At 49.0% G+C, this 18411-nt stretch overlaps 1 protein-coding gene across 1 annotated transcript in view; it reads left to right on the top strand.

Moving 5' to 3' along the window:
- Positions 1-18411, top strand: part of LOC139229774 (E3 ubiquitin-protein ligase TRIM69-like) — a 57021-nt gene that overhangs the window by 20122 nt on the left and 18488 nt on the right. Inside the window, exon 6 of the mRNA XM_070861359.1 lies at positions 828-945. Coding sequence (XP_070717460.1) covers positions 828-945 — 118 coding nt within the window. The remainder of the gene's footprint in view (positions 1-827; positions 946-18411) is intronic.

The following is an 18411-nucleotide window of genomic DNA, read 5'->3' as shown; positions in this document are numbered from 1 at the left end:
AGTATGCAGGCACAGCAAGTGATCAGAAAGGCCAATGGAATCTTGGCCTTTATTGCAAAGGGGATGGAGTATAAAAGCAGGGAAGTCTTGCTACAGTTATACAGGGTATTGGTGAGGCCACACCTGGAATACTGCGAACAGTTTTGGTTTCCATATTTACGAAAGGATATACTTCCTTTCGAGGCAGTTCAGTGAAAATTCACGAGGTTGATTCCAGAGATGAGAGGGTTGACTTATAAGGAAAGGTTGAGTAGGTTGGGCCTCTACTCATTGGAATTCAGAAGAATGAGAGGTGATCTTATCGAAACATATAAGATTATGAGGCGGCTTGACAAGGTGGATGCAGAGAGGATGTTTCCACTGATCGGGAAGACTAGAACTATGGGGCATAATCTTAGAATAAGGGGTCATCCATTTAAAGCTGAGATGAGGAGGAATTTCTTCTCTCAGAGGGATGTAAATCTGTGGAATTCACTGCCTCAGAGAGCTGTGGAAGCTGGGTCATTGAATAAATTTAAGACCGAGACAGACAGTTTCTTAACAGATAAGGGAATAAGGGGTTATGGGGAGCGGGCAGGGAAGTGGAGCTTAGTCCATGATCAGATTAGCCATGATCGTATTAAATAGTGCAGCAGGCTCGAGGAGGCCGTATGGACTACTCCTGCTCTTATTTCTTATGTTCTTATGTTCCAACAGAACCTGGAGCCCTTTAAAAATACCGCAGTTCCCGGGAATCCCCCGAATGGCCTCTTTAAAAAGGGAAAATGTTTGAATCAATCATAGCAACAAACTAAACTGCTCACTGTGTTATGGTAATTCTCCCCCAGCTCCAGCCTCTCTGACTCTGGATCCGAACACAGTGAATCCCTGGATCATCGTGTCTGAGGACCGGACAAGTGTGAGAGACGGAGACAAACGGCAGGAGCTCCCTGACACCCCGGAGAGGTTTGATGTGAAGGCCTTTGTCCTGGGATCGGAGGGATTCACATCAGGGAGATACTACTGGGAGGTGGATGTGGGGAACAAGACACAGTGGGGTGTGGGAGTGGCCCGAGAGTCTGCTAACAGGAAAGGGGGAATCTGGGTCACACCTGAGGCTGGATACTGGACTGTGTGGCTGCTGCCCGATGTTGGCTATTTTGCCCTCATCCCTCCGTCACGGACACCCCTCACCCCGAGTGGGGATCCCCGGAAGATCGGGGTGTTCCTGGACTATGAGGGTGGACAGGTGACATTTTACAATGCAGACAACATGTCCCATCTCCACACCTTCACCCACACTTTCACTGAGACACTCTTTCCCATCTTCTGTCCGGGACAGAGTGACGGCGGGAAAAACTCCGCACCGCTGACAATCTGCGGGGTCAAAGGTCACTAACCTGTCCATCCCATAATTTCACACCGCCTACCTGCCTCCTGCCAGCTGCAAACTGATGGTCGTCGGTCTCAGTCACAGGTGGTGCGGATGGTCCCAATGTCACCTGAGGTCAGGGCGGGTACAACCAAGTGACAATGTCTTGTTGGTGAGATTTGTTTGTTTAATCGGTGCAGTGGAACAAACTCGTGGCAACTGTTCCAGAGACTGCTGTAAAATTAGATAAAAACCCAAGAAGATCGAGAATCATCGGGGCGCAGAGACAGAGAGCATTTAAACAGGGGCAGAAATACAGCAAGGGAACCACAGACCCCAGTTGGGAAGTTAAAGGTAAAGAGGGGCAGGAGAGAGGAACTAGGGTGAGAGAGAACACCAGGGGGAAGTACACGACAAAGGGGACCATCCGACACATGGCAAAGCTTTTACAGATGAGGCATTAGAGAAGTCCGTCCTGGGGTCAGAGTAGTAGAGGAGACCCCAGTACCTAGAGGAGGAGGGTGGGCCTCTGTTACAAAGGGGGCCAGAAATCATGGTCAGGTAGCAGAAAGTTAAGGGAAGAACCTCAAGTGTGGTATTTCCTGACCTACTACCCGTGCCACGTGCCAGTGAAGAGACGGAGGGTAATTAGACAGACCAACGTGTGGCTTGGGTTTTGGTGTAAGGAATCGGTGTTTCCATTCCTCAAACAGTGGGACACACAGAATCATGGAATGATAAAGTACAGAAGGAGGCCATTCGGCCCATCGTGCCTGTACTGGCTCTTTGGTAGAGTTATCCCATTAGTCCCACTACCCTGCCCTTTCCCCATAGCCTTGTAAATTGTTCACGTGCAAGAATTAAACTAATTCCCTTTTGAAAGTCACCACCACCACCATTTCAGTCAGTGCAGTCCAAATCACAACAACTCGCTGCGTACATGTTCTTTCCCTTCTGTTGCCATTGTTCTTTAGTCAATCACCTTAACTCTGAGTCTTCTGGTTATCGACCATTCAGCCATTGGAAACAGTTTCTCCTTATTAACTCCATTCATAATTTTGAACATTGCTATCAAATCTCCTCTTACCTCCTATGGTCTATGGAGCACAACCCCAGCTTCTCCAGTCTCTCCACATAACTGAAGTCCTTCACGTCTGGTACCGTTCTGGTAAATCTCTTCTGTGCCTTCTGTAAGGCCTTGACATCCTTCCTAAAGTGTGGTGCCCAGAACTGAACACAATACTCCAGCTGGGGCCTAACCAGTGTTGTATAAAGGTTTAGCTCAATCTCCTTGCTTGTGTACACTGTGCCTCTATTAATAATGCCAAGAATCGAGATGCCTTTTCAACAGCCTTCTCAACTTGTCTTGCCACCTTCAGTGATTTATATATATACCATCCCCCCCCCCCCCCCCCCCCCAGGTCTCTCTGTTGGTGCAGCCCCTTTAAAATTGTAACATTTAGTTTGTATTGCCTCTCCTTAATCTTCCTCCTAAAATCTATCACTTCACATTCTCTGCATTAAATGTCATCTGCCATTTCACCAATCTGTCTATGTCCTCCTGAAGTCTGTTACTATCCGGATTATTTTCTACATTTTACAGTTCTGTGTCATCTTTAAACATTGAAATGATACCCTGTATACCCAAGTCCAGCTCATTAATATACATCCAAAAGAGCAGTGGTCCCACTACCGACTCCTGGATCCTTCTCTCCAGTCTGAAAACCAACCGTTCATCAATACACTCTGCTTTCTGTCCCTCTCAATTTCGTATCCATGCTGCCACTGTCCCCTTAATTACATGCCCTTTCAATTTTTTTAAGAAGTCTAATATGTGGTACTTTATCAAACACCTTTTAAATCCCATATACATAACATTCATATTCATAACATCAACCATACTGCCCTCATCAATCCTTTCCATTACTTCATGAATGAACTAAATCAAGTTAGCCCAAAACAATTTGCCTTTATCAAATCTGTGCTGACTTTCCTTTATTAGCCCATACTTTTCCAAGTGGCCATTAATTTTGTCCCTCATTAGTGTGTTTCCCCACCATTGACAATAGGCCGACTGGCCTGTAATTGCAGGATTTATCCCTATTTTGAACAGGGTTGCAACATTTGCATTCCTCCAGTCCTCTGGCACCATCCCAATAATTAAGGAGGATTGGAAGATTGTGGCTAGAGCCTCTGTAACTCTTACTTCCCTCAGTAACAGGGTACATCCCATCCTGACTGGGTGACTTATCTACTTTGAGTCCTGCCAATCTTTTAAGTACCTCCTCTTTATTTTATACAACCCAATATCGCTACTACCTCCTCACTTACTGCGGCATTGGCAGCATCCTCTTCTCCAGTGAAGACTAATGCAAAGTACTCGTTTAGTACCTCAGCCATGCTCTCTGCCTCCACAAGAATATCTCCTTTTTGGTCCATAATCTGCATCAACCTTCCTTTGCCTACCCTTTTACTATTGTTAAATTTAGAGAAGACTTTTGGGCCCATTTTTCTGTTAGCCATTAATCTATTTTTGTACTCTCTCTTTGCACTTTTTATTCCCTTTTATAGATCATTATCATTACAATATTGCTCCTGCATCCATCTGTAAATTGCCTGTAAATTTGCTCCTCTATCTGCTTCCCACTATTTGGTGGCCTAACGTATACACCCAGTAACCAGGAATATTAAGTTCCCAATCCTCCCTTCTTTAAGCCAGACCTCTTTTATTGCCACAATATCATAGTCCCATGATAGAAATGCTTAAACTGATGAAAGGATGGGACAGGGTGGGTAGAAGCAGACTGTTTCCAGTGGTTGGGGGTCAAGAACAAGGGGAGATAGATCAAAGATTAATGTATTAGGTTTAGAACAGGGAGCTGGAGAAACCTCTTTACACAGAGAGCCATGAGGCTGTGGGATTCACTTGCAGGGTTAGAGGCTGAGGCAGGAACGATGTCAACATTCAAGCTCAGACTGGAGAGAGAGAGAGGAAGAAAAAGGGGTTGAAGTGATATGGAAACGGGATGGTTAAATGTGAATAGAATTACTGGTTTTGGTGGAGGGTAAATGCTGACATGGACGGTTTGGTCAAATGGCCTGTGTCCATGTTTTCTCTGTATACTCACTCAGACTCTGTACACTTGGGAATATGTTGTGCTCAAGGTGTGAACCAATACAAAAAAGGTGAAGTGTGTGAGGTGGTGAGGAATGCTGCTTTTTGTGGTACATTTCTTGTTCTTCTTGCCTATGGGCAACTCCTTCCTGCTCACAAAGTGCTGAGATGCAAATATGGAAAGCGGAGAGAAAAAGGTTAACGGTTCACTAACAACCAAGCGCACTCACTTTGTTGGTTTACTTTGGACAGAATGACGCTGGGCGCACAACTCATCACTGTGTGCAACACCTTTCATTTAACTGCACTTTCATTTACTGTCTCCCAATAATTGGGCCTTGATCTTGGGTGGGGAAATAAATAGAGCAAAGCTAGTATTTGGAATCCACGGGCAAAGTACGGAAAATGCCCGTCAGAGAGTTGTATAAATCGATCAGGGACCAGATATCTCCAGAGATATTCGGGGAGGGGCGGGGAGCGGGTTCTGTCGGTGCCCAGTGAAGGGGGAGACAGGTTGGTGTTTGGGTTGGGGGAATCCTTGGTCAGACCACAGAGCTGGGGGAGGTAGGCTGTGCCCTCCCTCTTCACCTGTTCTGTCCCTTCTCTGGTCTGCTGTACTTTACCAACTTGTGTTTTAGTTTAAAAGTATGTTTTAAATTCACCTTTTCTGTCCGGATGTTTCCTGTTTCCCATCTCTGCCATTTTCTCCCCTTTGCCTCAGGGCTCTCGCTGCTTCAGATTTCCTCCGTTCTGTGTCCATTTTGTGACCTGGAGTTACTGCTCAGTTGCGCTGATCTTTTCGCTAGAATTTGCCCGAAATCGGCGTAACCCAGGTAAAAGATCATGGAATTTAAGCGCAAATTACAATCTGCACAAACCAGAAGAACATCGCCTCCATGCAGTTGGCTTCACCATCAAGAATGGGCTGGTGGGCCGTCTCAGAGACTCACCCTGTGGGATAAGCGAACATCTCATGACTCTCCGGCTCACCCTAGCCCGGAACCAGTGCACCACAGTCTTCAGCGCGTACGCCCCAACACTCGACGCAACAAATGAGACCAAAGAGGAATTCTACTCCAGCCTCGAACAAACCCTGTCCCGAGTTCCTAAGGCCGACAAACTGATCCACCTCGGCGACATCAACGCTAGAGTCGGTTATGACACAGACCTGGGGGGAGGCGTGATCGGCAAAGAGGGGGTCGGGAAAACCAACTCCAGCGATACCCTGCTCCTGACAAAATGCCTAGAACATGACCTTGTCATCTTGTTCCATCAGAGTGACAAGTACAAGGCAACGTGGCCACCTGGGACCACAAGACAAGGATGGTCAAGGAAAAGATGCTGGGTTCATCATTGCCCTTAAACAGAAAAGGGAAAGAAAGAAAAAGATAAACATTTTTAATACTCAGCAGGTCAGGTCTGTGGAGAGAGAAACAAAGTTATCATTTCAAGTCGATGACTCTTCGGTCAAAGACATGGAATCTTTTACATCCACCTGAGAGGGTAGACAGGGCCTCGGATTAACGCCTCATCCTGAAAGATGGCACCTCAGACTGTGCAGCACTCCCACAGTACTGCACGGAAGTGCCACCCTAGAGATTGGGCTCAAGTCCCTGGAGTGGGGCTTGAACCCCGACCGTCTGATTTTGCAACTTCACTAGAAAATCTTTCCACTTATTTATAATGTCGCTAACGCATTGTGGCCAGAGAAAGTCCTGCCCTGTTTTATTTAGCCCACGATTCAGACCCTCGTGCCGAGCAGTGTTTATTAATCAGTACATCACTACAGCAGAAACTACAAGGTAGTGTAACAGAATATACAGAAACATTTTATTTCAATACGTCCTTACCAATTATAGTGAGCGGGGTGTTAAAGCCATCCATGCATCTTGAGATATCAAATCCTAATGGGTTTGTGCAATGTACAAGGTAGAAATGATCACCATTCACTTTCCAACATAACAGAACAATACGGGTCGTCCAATCCACTGCGACGCTCTAAAGTAGCGGTTTGTACAATCTGACACGGCAGGACTCAAGAAGCAAATAAGACTCTTTCGGCACAATACAGATAAGACGGTCATAACATTCTGAAATAAAAATGAATCGGGTGATAATGGGTTGAGTTGCCATCCGTAATAAGACAACGGATCTGTGCAGACCAAGAAAGCAGAGAGGAGCAACAGAACTGTGACGGCTGCAGCTCTGACCCTTTGTTCAATAGACCGTAGGGGTGGAATTGGACTTAGGTGGTGGGACACAAAACAAGTGGAATTATATTTGGTGCCCGTTATACCACATGGCCAATACTGAGTGCTATTGACATCAACGGAACTGAATATCGGGCCGGGCGTATAACGGGTGACTGATACGATATCGCCTGTTTTACGCCCCCGTCCATGTTGGAAAAGGCCCCACACAACAGCTGGATGTAGTGCAAGAGGTTTAAATAACATCTCCTCAGTTCTTAAACCCACATGGCATTAACAATGGATTCTCTCTGCACGTTAACATTTTTATTGGATGGTCCTTCCTCCAGCTGGGTCACCTTTGACGTCAGGTCCATTAATAAAATTCCACTGAACAGTCGGTCCTTAACTGCTGGAAGACTTGGCACAGAAGCGTTGTGGAGAAGGACAATACACACATCAGGCCAGCCGTAGGATCTCGAACCTTCGTCTGTCTGGGCTGAAACACTCAAGTTATTGTAAGGTGACCAAGGCAACAATATACCAATAAGGGGGCGGAGAGGGAGGATTGTCTAAGTGTGGCAATATCATAAACCTCTTCATGATTTCCTCTGGTCCTAGTGAAATCCTAAATATATTTTGCGTTGAAGATGATTATAATTATGATCGAAATACAGGCTAAAATGTATCTTCCGTGGGCCATTTATGATGTGACGACAGGGCAATGGCCACCCCTCCCTCCCCTTCCCAGATATCAATGGAGAAGTTGGGGCTGAAACTGGATGAAGACCAGCAACAATCGAGCGAGCTTCTAAATCCTTCTATTGTCGTAAATTAACATCAATGTCAAGGAGCTACAACACTCAACAGAGTTGGAACAATTGGCTTTGTAACTGAGGCGAGAGATTTTCTGTCTCAGTTACAAAGCCAATTGCTCCAGCTCTGCTCTTGTCCACGGCCTGTATTATTTACGAAATAGTTTCTGAGTAATCGCCTCCAAAATTAATTCTTTGTTGATGGACGTGGGTGGAGAACAGAATCACAACAAGTAAAGGTGGGAGGGCACATTTAGTTGGGTTGGATTTATTACACCGTAAATACAGGGAAATATTTCTCCATAGTTACCATTTTGAACAAAACATGAAAGCATTTTAAAGGTACATACTCACCCTCTCACTAAAAATTAACCACCAGAGGGAATCCTGCACATTTACTGTCTGAATAAATCAACTCTGCCATCACATGGGGCTCAAAACAAATATGGGGACACATCCAAGTAGTAGATTGTTTCACTGGGGGATTGGCTGGTGTTTTTGCTCCAGTTCTGAGGGAGTGGGCGATAGTGGGGTGTATTCATTCTCGGGACCGGTCAGACGGAACACAGAGGCCTTTCCCGGGCCCTGTGGTCTCCCTGCGCTCATATTGCGTTCGCTCACTTGAAGGATGTGGTTGTGTAAGTGGTTTGCTCGGGCGTACCAAAACACACCTCCTACTACAAGTTCTGGATGATAGGGATTACTATGGACAGATCTGGCACAGACAGTGTTTTTCGGGCTCAACCGTATAGTGTTTAATAAAGTTCAACTGCACCTCTAGTAAAACAGTACACAGTGGTGTAATACAGTACAAAAGTACAACCCTGGTTTGTCCAACAAGCCCCTGCTGTGTCACGTTACCACGGCCTAACATATAATATACAGTACACAAGAAAAGAAGCTTCCCAGACTAAACCCCTATGGTTTGTCTAGGACATACAACACCCCTTCACACAGCTAAGTGGTCTTAAGGATGTGTAGGTGTGGACAATGCTCACCCCGATTGCCCGTGGACTTGCTTGCAGCTTCTTCCCGTACCACGTGACTCCTGGTTCTGTATCGCCGCTGCAGTATTCGAGACCCAGTTTGAGTTGCGGTCCATATTGGGGTGGAAGAGCAAGGCTCAGCTCTTTGTGATGTTCTGTCCTTCCGTCCCGTGGTGGAGTGCAAAAAAGTAGAAAGAAATCGAAGGGTGATGTCACAGCCAAGGAGGTAAGTGATTGGCTGGTGATTGGTGAGTAGTTTTTCTTTTCCTTTATCAGTCGGTAACCTTTAGCATTGTTGTTGCCAAATTAAGTTAATCTAAGGGTTAAGTCATGGCAGGAGAGCTCGAACATGTGTCATGCTCCTCCTGTGCTATGTGGGAAGTCAGGGACGCTTCCGGTGTCCCTGATGACTATATAGGCGGGAAGTGTATCCGGCTGGAGCTGTGGGTGGATTTACTCTGGAGCATCCGCGATGCTGAGGATGTCGTGAATAGCATGTTTAGTGAGTTGGCCACACCGCAGGCAAAGAGTACACAGCCAGATAGGGGATGGGTGACCAACAGGAAGAGCGGTGGAAGGAAGGTAGTGCAGGGGTCCCCTGTGGTCATCCCCCTGCAAAACAGATACACCACTTTTGGTATTGTTGAGGAGGATGACTTATCAGCGGAGAGCAGCAGCAGCCAATTTCATGGCTCTGCTGCACAGGAGGGCAGGAAAAAGAGTGGGAGAGCTATAGTGGTAGGGGATTCTATTGTAAGGGGAATAGATAGACATTTCTGCGGCCGCAATCGAGACTCCAGGATGGTATGTTGCCTCCCTGGTGCAAGGGTCAAGGATGTCTCGGAGTGGCTGCAGGACAGTTTGGAGGGGTAGGGTGAACAGCCAGTTGTTGTGGTGCATATAGGTACCAACGATATAGGTAAAAAACAGGATGAGGTCCTACAAGACGAATTTAGGGAGCTAGAAGCTGAATTTAAAAAGTAGGACCTCAAAAGTAGTAATCTCAGGATTGCTACCAGTGCCACATATTAGTCAGAGTAGGAATCGTAGGATAGCGCAGATGAATACGTGGCTTGAGGAGTGGTGCAGAACGGAGGGATTCAAATTCCTGGGACATTGGAACTGGTTCTGGGGGAGGTGGGACCAGTACAAACCGGACGGTCTGCACCTGGGCAGGACTGGAACCAATGTCCTAGGGGGAGTGTTTGCTAGTGCTGTTGCGGGGGAGGGGCGGTTTCAACTAATATGGCAGGGGGAGGGGAACCAATGCAGGGAGACAGAGGGAAGTAGAAGGGGGGCAGAAGCAAAAGATAGAAAGAAGACAAGTAAAATTGGAGGGCAGAGAAACCCAAGGCAAAAAACAAAATAGCCACATTACAGCCAAATTCTAAAGGGGCAAAGTGTGCTAAAAAGACAAGCCTAAAGACTCTGTGCCTCAATGCGAGGAGTATTCGTAATAAGGTGGACGAATTAACTGCGCAGATAGCTGTTAACGGATATGATGTAATTGGCATCACGGAGACATGGCTTCAGGGTGATCAAGGCTGGGAACTCAACATCCAGGGGTATTCAACATTCAGGAAGGATAGACAGAAAGGAAATGGAGGTGGTGTGGCGTTGCTCGTTAAAGAGGAAATTAATGCAATAGTAAGGAAGGACATTAGCTTGGATGATGTGGAATCGGTATGGGTGGAGCTACGGAATACCAAAGGGCAGAAAATGCTTGTGGGAGTTGTGTACAGACCACCAAACAGTAGTAGTGAGGTTGGGGACAGCATCAAACAAGTAATTAGGGATGCGTGCAATAAAGGTACAGCAGTTATCATGGGTGACTTTAATCTACATATTGACTGGGCTAACCAAACTGGTGGAGGAGGATTTCCTGGAGTGCATTAGGGATGGTTTTCTAGACCAATATGTCGAGGAACCAAGTAGAGGACTGGCCATCCTAGACTGGGTGATGTGTAATGAGAAAGGACTAATTAGCGATCTTGTTGTGGGAGGCCCCTTGGCGAAGAGTGACCATACTATGGTAGAATTCTTTATTAAGATGGAGAGTGACAGAGTTAATTCAGAGACTCGGGTCCTGAACTTAAGAAAAGGTAACTTCAATGGTATGAGACGTGAATTGGCTAGAATAACTGGCGAGTGATACTTAAAGGGTTGATAGTGGATAGGCAATGGCAAACATTTAAAGATCACATGGATGAACTTCAACAATTGTACATCCCTGTCTGGAGTAAAAAATAAAACGGGGAAGGTGCCTCAACCGTGGCTAACAAGGGAAATTAAGGATAGTGTTAAATTCAAGGAAGAGGCATATAAATTGGCCAGAAAAAGCAGCAAACCTGAGGACTGGGAGAATTTTATAATTCAGCAGAGGAGGTCAAAGGGTTTAATTAGGAGGGGGAAAATAGAGTATGAGAGGAAGCTTGCTGGGAACATAAAAACTGACTGCAAAAGCTTCAATAAATATGTGAAGAGAAAAAGATTAGTGAAGACAAACGTAGGTCCCTTGTAGTCAGATTCAGATGAATTTATAATGGGGAACAAAGAAATAGCGGACCAGTTAAACAAATACTTTGGTTCTGTCTTCACGAAGGAAGGCACAAATAACATTCTGGAAATACTAGGGGACCGAGGGTCTAATGAGAAGGAGGAACTGAAGGATATCCTTATTAGGCGGGAAATTGTGTTAGGGAAATTGCTGGGATTGAAGGCCAATAAGTTCCCGGGACATGATAGTCTGCATCCCAGAGTACTTAAGGAAATGGCCCCAGAAATAGTGGATGCATTGGTGATCATTTTCCAACAGTCTATCGACTCTGGATCAGTTCCTATGGACTGGAGGGTAGCTAATGTAACACCACTTTTTAAGAAAGGAGGGAGAGAGGAATCGAGTAATTATAGACCGGTTAGCCTGACATCAGTAGTGGGGAAAATGTTGGAATCAATTATTAAAGATGAAATAACAGTGCATTTGGAAATGTCGAAATCTCGACTCTCAATATAAGACTCTAACACAATCGGCTCCGGTAGACGTTCCTTTAATTTTTACTTGCAGCAAGGAAGAGTCTCACTCAGTCAAAGGCTAAGCGACGACTTCCAACAAAGTATTTATACAGTAAAAAACAAGTTATGGTTCCATCCTGTGTATTGGTTCAGACTTTGCAGTCAGCAAAAACAGATAAAGAGTTAATGATTACCACATCCTTGTCTTTACATTTTTCTCAAATGTCTCTTTTGTAAGTGATTTTAGTGACCAGACAGCAATGATTCGATTAGGGTGTGATAATGTGCTATTACTGGCTTTTCATTGTTTTAGGATTGTCCAGTTTCCTGGCCAGTTATTTGGGCCCATGATTTCCATAGTGGTTGATTGGGTACTTGGCTTCTTGCATATTATGGATGATTTCTGTACAAGAGATAATAGCTGGTAATTTGAATATCTCTTAGGGGGTGAATTGATAATACAGGGGAGCACAATGGGTGTTACTTATCTTAGCAAGACAGTCTTAATGTTGTCTGGTGGCTATTAATCAGCTGTCAGCAGTTTCAGTCAGGGTTAGCATGTTTATGTAAACAGACTGTCTGTTGCAGAAGTTTCTAGCAGGTCCTGGACTCCATTTTGTTTTATGGTAAAAAGGGTACAAAAAACAGTATAATGCAACTTAAAAAAATACATTTCCACAGAAAGCAGTGACAGGATCGGTCCAAGCCAGCATGGATTTATGAAAGGGAAATCATGCTTGACAAATCTTATAGAATTTTTTGAGGATGTAACTGGTAGAGTGGACAACGGAGTACCAGTGGATGTGGTGTATTTGGACTTTCAAAGGGCTTTTGACCAGGTCCCACACAAGAGATTGGTGTGCTAAATTAAAGCACATGGTATTGGTGGTAATGTACTGACGTGGATAGACAACTGGTTGGCAGACAGGAAGCAGAGTGTCGGGATAAACAGGTCCTTTTCACAATGGCAGGCAGTGATTAGTGGGGTGCCGCAGGGCTCAGTGCTGGGACCCTAGCTATTTACAATATCCATTAATGATTTAGATGAAGGAATTGAGTGTAATATCTCCAAGTTTGCAGATGACACTAAGCTGGGTGGCGGTGTGAGCTGTGAGGAGGAGGCTAAGAGGCTGCAGGGTGACTTGGATAGGTTAGGCGAGTGGGCAAATGCATGGCAGATGCAGTATAATGTAGATAAATATGAGGTTATCCACTTTGGTGGCAAAAACACAAAGGCAGAATATTATCTGAATGGCGGCAGATTAGGAAAAGGGGAGGTACAACGAGACCTGGGTGTCATGGTACATCAGTCATTGAAAGTTGGCATACAGGTACAGCAGGCGGTGAAGAAGGCAAATGGTATGTTGGCCTTCATAGCTAGGGGATTTGAGTATAGGAGCAGGGAGGTCTTACTGCAGTTGTACAGGGCCTTAGTGAGGCCTCACTTGGAATATTGTGTTCAGTTTTGGTCTCCTAGTCTGAGGATGGACGATCTTGCTATTGAGGGAGTGCAGCGAAGGTTCACCAAACTGATTCCAGGGATGGCAGGACTGACATATGAGAAAAGACTGGATCAACTGGGCCTGTATTCACTGGAGTTTAGAAGGATGAGAGGGGATCTCATAAAAATATATAAAATTCTGACGGGACTAGACAGGTTAGATGCAGGAAGAATGTTCCCAATGTTGGGGAAGTCCAGAACCAGGGGACACAGTCTTAGGATAAGTGGTAGGCCATTTAGGACCGAGATGAGGAGAAACTTCTTGACTCAGAGAGTTGTTAACCTGTGAAATTCTCTACCGCAGAGACTTGTTGATGCCAGTTTGTTAGATATATTCAAGAGGGAGTTAGATGTGGCCCTTACCGCAAAAGGAATCAAGGGGTATGGAGAGAAAGCGGGAAAGGGGTACTGAGGTGAATAATCAGCCATGATATTATTGAATGGTGGTGTGGACTCGAAGGGCTGAATGGCCTACTCCTGTACCTATTTTCTATGTTTCTATGTTTCTTGGTGAGGGCGATGAGACGACTGAAGTAGCAAGAGAGAGAACTCTCAAAACGGCTTCCTTTTATCCCCCAAAAACCCTCGTCTCCTTTCGCGGCTGGGCTGATCAATCCCTTGCCTTGGGCTGTGTTTGAATGGCCTGCCCTTCTAGAGAATGTCCTGTAAATGGGTTTCGCTTCCAGCCCATCTGGGATTGAGTGGCTCCCCTTTGTGTGGTTTTCCGCTTGTCAGGGCTTGCCCATGTTGATACAATGGCCCTGAAATTCAGTACTGCTGGAACGCTGGTGCTCCCCCACCTTTTTGTGTCCATTAGCACTGAAATGTTTTCGTGGCTGGGCCACCCCATATTCAGCTCCAAAAATGAACAAATGGGTTCCAGCACTAATGAACCCTTCCAAAGTGGATTTTTCAGCAGTGTGGCTGTCTTAATTTGAGTGTTATCACCACTGAGAAATTCAGCATGCAGGTAAGGGTTTCTAATGGGCTAGCTGCTCCCGGGCCTTTTTAAAGGGCAGAGTTTGCAGCAAGGCCCTGACAGGGGAAGGAGGTTGGAAGGATGGCTGGTGTAAGAGGTGCAGGGAGAGCCAACAGGTTCACTGATATGGAACTGGAGACACTGATGGACGGTGTGGAGGACAAGAACAATACTGTTTCCTGATGTGGGGAGACCTGGCAGACCACCAGTACATAATGCATGGAGGCAGATTGCAGGGGGGATGTCAGGCACCTCGATATATGTGAGGACGCACCCTCCCAGGAGGGTGCTGGCAAGTCTGCACCCTGCCCGTCCAGGGTGGCGATAGGTCGATGCCTCCTCGCTCTGGGGCGACAGGGATCCTCCTCCTTCTGTGCTGCCTCCTTCTCCTCCTCTACCTCCTCCTCCTACACCCCCTCCTCCTGCACCCCCTCCTCCTACACCCCTTCCTCCTATACCCCCTTCTCCTGCACCTCCTCCTCCTACACCCCTCCTCCTACACCCCTTCCTCCTGCACCCCCTCCTCCTACACCCCTTCCTCCTACACCCCCTTCTCCTGCACCTCCTCCTCCTACACCCCTCCTCCTACAACTCCTCCTCCTGCACCCCCTCCTCCTACACCCCTTCCTCCAACACCCCCTTCTCCTGCACCTCCTCCTCCTACACCCCTCCTCCTACATCCCCTCCTCCTGCACCTCTTACTCCTGCACCTCCTCCTCCTCCTACACTCCCTCCTCCTGCACCTCCTCCTCAAAAACCTCCTCCTCATACACCTCCTCCTCCTACATCCCCTCCTCCTGCACCTCCTCCTCAGACACCCCCTCCTCCTGCACCTCTTACTCCTGCACCTCCTCCTCCTGCACCTCCTCCTCCTCCTACATCCCCTCCTCCTACACCCCTTCCTCCTACACCCCCTTCTCCTGCACCTCCTCCTCCTACACCCCTCCTCCTACACCCCTTCCTCCTGCACCCCCTCCTCCCACACCCCTTCCTCCTACACCCCCTCCTCCTGCACCTCTTACTCCTGCACCTCCTCCTCCTCCTACACCCCCTCCTCCTACACCCCTTCCTCCTACACCCCCTTCTCCTGCACCTCCTCCTCCTACACCCCTCCTCCTACACCCCTTCCTCCTGCACCCCCTCCTCCCACACCCCTTCCTCCTACACCCCATTCTCCTGCACCTCCTCCTCCTACACCCCTCCTCCTACACCTCCTCCTCCTGCACCCCCTCCTCCTACACCCCTTCCTCCTACACCCCCTTCTCCTGCACCTCCTCCTCCTACACCCCTCCTCCTACACCCCCTCCTCCTGCACCTCCTCCTCCGACACCCCCTCCTCCTGCACCTCTTACTCCTGCACCTCCTCCTACACCCCCTCCTCCTACACCCCTTCCTCCTACACCCCCTTCTCCTGCACCTCCTCCTCCTACACCCCTCCTCCTACACCTCCTCCTCCTGCACCTCCTCCTCCTGCACCCCTCCTCCTACACCCCCTCCTACCCCTCCTCCTCCTACACCCCCTCCTCCTACAGCCCCTCCTCCTGCATCTCCAACTCCTATACCTCCTACTCCTCCTACACACCCTCCTCCTTCTCCTCCTGCACCTCCTCATCCTACAACCCCTCCTCCTACACCCCCTCCTCCTACACCCCCTCCTCCTGCACCTCCTCCTCCTATACCCCCTCCTCCTGCACCTCCTCCTCCTACACCTCCTCCTCCTACACCCCCTCCTCCTGCACCTCCTCCTCCTACACCTTCTCCTACACCCCCTCCTCCTACACCCCCTCCTCCTCCTACACCTCCTCCTCCTACACCCCCTCCTCCGACACCTTCTCCTCCTACACCTCCTCCTCCTACACCACGTCCTTCTCCTACACCTCCTCCTCCTACACCCCCTGCTCCTACACCCCCTCCTCCTACACCCCCTCCTCCTGCACCTCCTCCTCCTACACTCCCTCCTCTACACCTCCTCCTCCTACACCCCCTCCTCCTACACCCCCTCCTCCTACAACCCCTCCTCCTACACCTCCTCCTACACCCCTCCTCTACACCTCCTCCTCCTACACTCCCGCCTCTACACCTCCTCCTCCTGCAACCGCTCCTCCTACACCCCTCCTCCTACACCTCCTCCTCCTGCACCCCCTCCTCCTACACCCCCTCCTTCTCCTACACCTCCTCCTCCTACACCCCTCCTCCTACACCCCCTCCTCCTCCTACACCCCTCCTCCTACACCTCCTCCTCCTGCACCCCCTCCTCCTACACCCCCTCCTTCTCCTACACCTCCTCCTCCTACACCCCTCCTCCTACACCTCCTCCTCCTCCTACACCCCCTCCTCCTCCTACACCTCCTCCTCCTGCACCCCCTCCTCCTACACCCCCTCCTCCTACACCTCCTCCTCCTACACCCCCTCCTCCTACACCCCCTCCTCCTGCACGTCCTCCTCCTACACCTCCTCCTCCTACACCTCCTCCTCCTGCACCCCCTCCTCCTACACCTCCTCCTCCTACACCTCCTCCTACACCCCCTCCTCCTCCTACACCCCCTCCTCCTCCTGCACCCCCTCCTCCTCCTGCACCCCCTCCTCCTACACCCCCTCCTCCTACACCCCCTCCTCCTACACCCCCTCCTCCTGCACGTCCTCCTCCTGCACCTCTTCCTCCTACACCTCCTCCTCCTACACCTCCTCCTCCTGCACCTCCTCCTCCTCCTACACCCCTCCTCCTACACCTCCTCCTCCTGCACCCCCTCCTCCTACATCTCCTCCTCCTCCTACACCTCCTCCTCCTACACCTCCTCCTCCTCCTACACCACCTCCTCCTACACCTCCTCCTCCTACACCCCCTCCTCCTACATCTCCTCCTCCTACACCTCCTCCTCCTCCTACACCCCCTCCTCCTACACCTCCTCCTCCTGCACCTCCTCCTCCTCCTCCTACACCCCCTCCTCCTACACCTCCTTCTCCTACACCCCCTCCTCCTTCTCTTCCATCTCCTACACCCCCTCCTCCTCCTGGACCTCCTCCTCCTCCACCTCCTCCGTCTGCACCTCCACCTGCACCTCCTCCTACACCTCCTCCTCCTGCACCTCCTCCTCCTCCACCTCCTCCTCCTACACCTACACCTCCTACACCCCCTCCTCCACCCCCTCCTCCTCAGGTGGTACTGCTGGCTTGACCTCCAGCGGCTGTCCCCTCACGATGGCCAGGTTGTGCAGCAAGCAACAGACCACGACGATGATGGAGACCCATTGAGGAGAGTACTACAAGGTGCCACCAGAGCGGTCCAGGCACCGGAACCTTTGCTTGAGGATGCCGATGCACTGCTCGATGATGCACCTGTACGCATGCTCTGGCGCTGTCCTGGGGTTCCGCAGTGGAGTGAGCTGCCAAGTGGACAGGGGATATCCCTTGACCCCAGGCAGCCAATCACAATCCTGATGTGGGTCGGTGAAGATGGTGGACACACTGGTCTGGTGCAGAATGAACGAATCATGGCTGCTGCCTCCCTTGCCCACTGCCTGTCTGCACGGTGCTGATGGCGATGCCTTCTCCTGTGTGCCGCCCTGCTTCTGAGCCGGTGAACCAGGTGTCACCCTCCCAACACTCCTCCCATCCTCAGGGTGAACCTGCCAAGCAGGTCTCTGCAGCCCACAGGCCTCCACTAAAGAGTCAGACCTGAAAGTTGTACAAAAGTCTGTGCAAACCTCTGAGCAGCACACAGCAGGTTAAATGGAGCCAAAACACTTAATAAAACTATTAAATACAGTGGATGCTGTAATCTTAAATAAAAATACTAACATTAATAAAACTATTAAAAGATAAATACAGTGGATGCTGTAATCTTAAATAAAAATACTAACATTAATAAAACAATTTCCGTACCAAAGGTCCCCGATCGCGACAACACTCCAGCGGTGTCCCGTTCGAGCACCGACTCGAATACCTCACGGGGACACTGCTGGGGAAAGGTGCACCATTTTGCAGCTGAAAATCTCTGTCCTTCCCGCTTTCCAGCAGCCCACACGCTGCTTCCCTCTCCGCAGGAAAGTCTCCTTTACAGCAGCTTCACCGCGCCATTCCCGGCGGAAGTGCACAGCGCTCAAATCCCCCCCCTCCCCCGAGCTGAATATGGCTCGGGGAGGGTGTTATGTATTGATGTGTGTATCGTCATCCTGTGTCCTGGTGGTGGTGGGGAAGGTGATGTTATGTATTGATGTGTGTATCGTCATCCTGTGTCCTGGTGGGTCGGGGGGGGGGAAGGTGATGTTATGTATTGATGTGTGTATCGTCATCCTGTGTCCTGGTGGGGGGGGGAAGGTGATGTTATGAATTGATGTGTGTATCGTCCTGTGTCCTGGTCGGGGGGGGAAGGTGATGTTATGTATTGATGTGTGTATCGTCCTGTGTCCTGGTGGTGGGGGGGAAGGTGATGTTATGTATTGATGTGTGTATCGTCCTGTGTC

This window comes from Pristiophorus japonicus, chromosome 19 (genome assembly GCF_044704955.1).
Source record: "Pristiophorus japonicus isolate sPriJap1 chromosome 19, sPriJap1.hap1, whole genome shotgun sequence".
Classification (NCBI taxonomy): Eukaryota; Metazoa; Chordata; class Chondrichthyes; family Pristiophoridae; genus Pristiophorus; species Pristiophorus japonicus.
The sequence above is the reverse complement of the archived record's forward strand: the minus strand, read 5'-3'. Positions and strand labels throughout refer to the sequence as shown.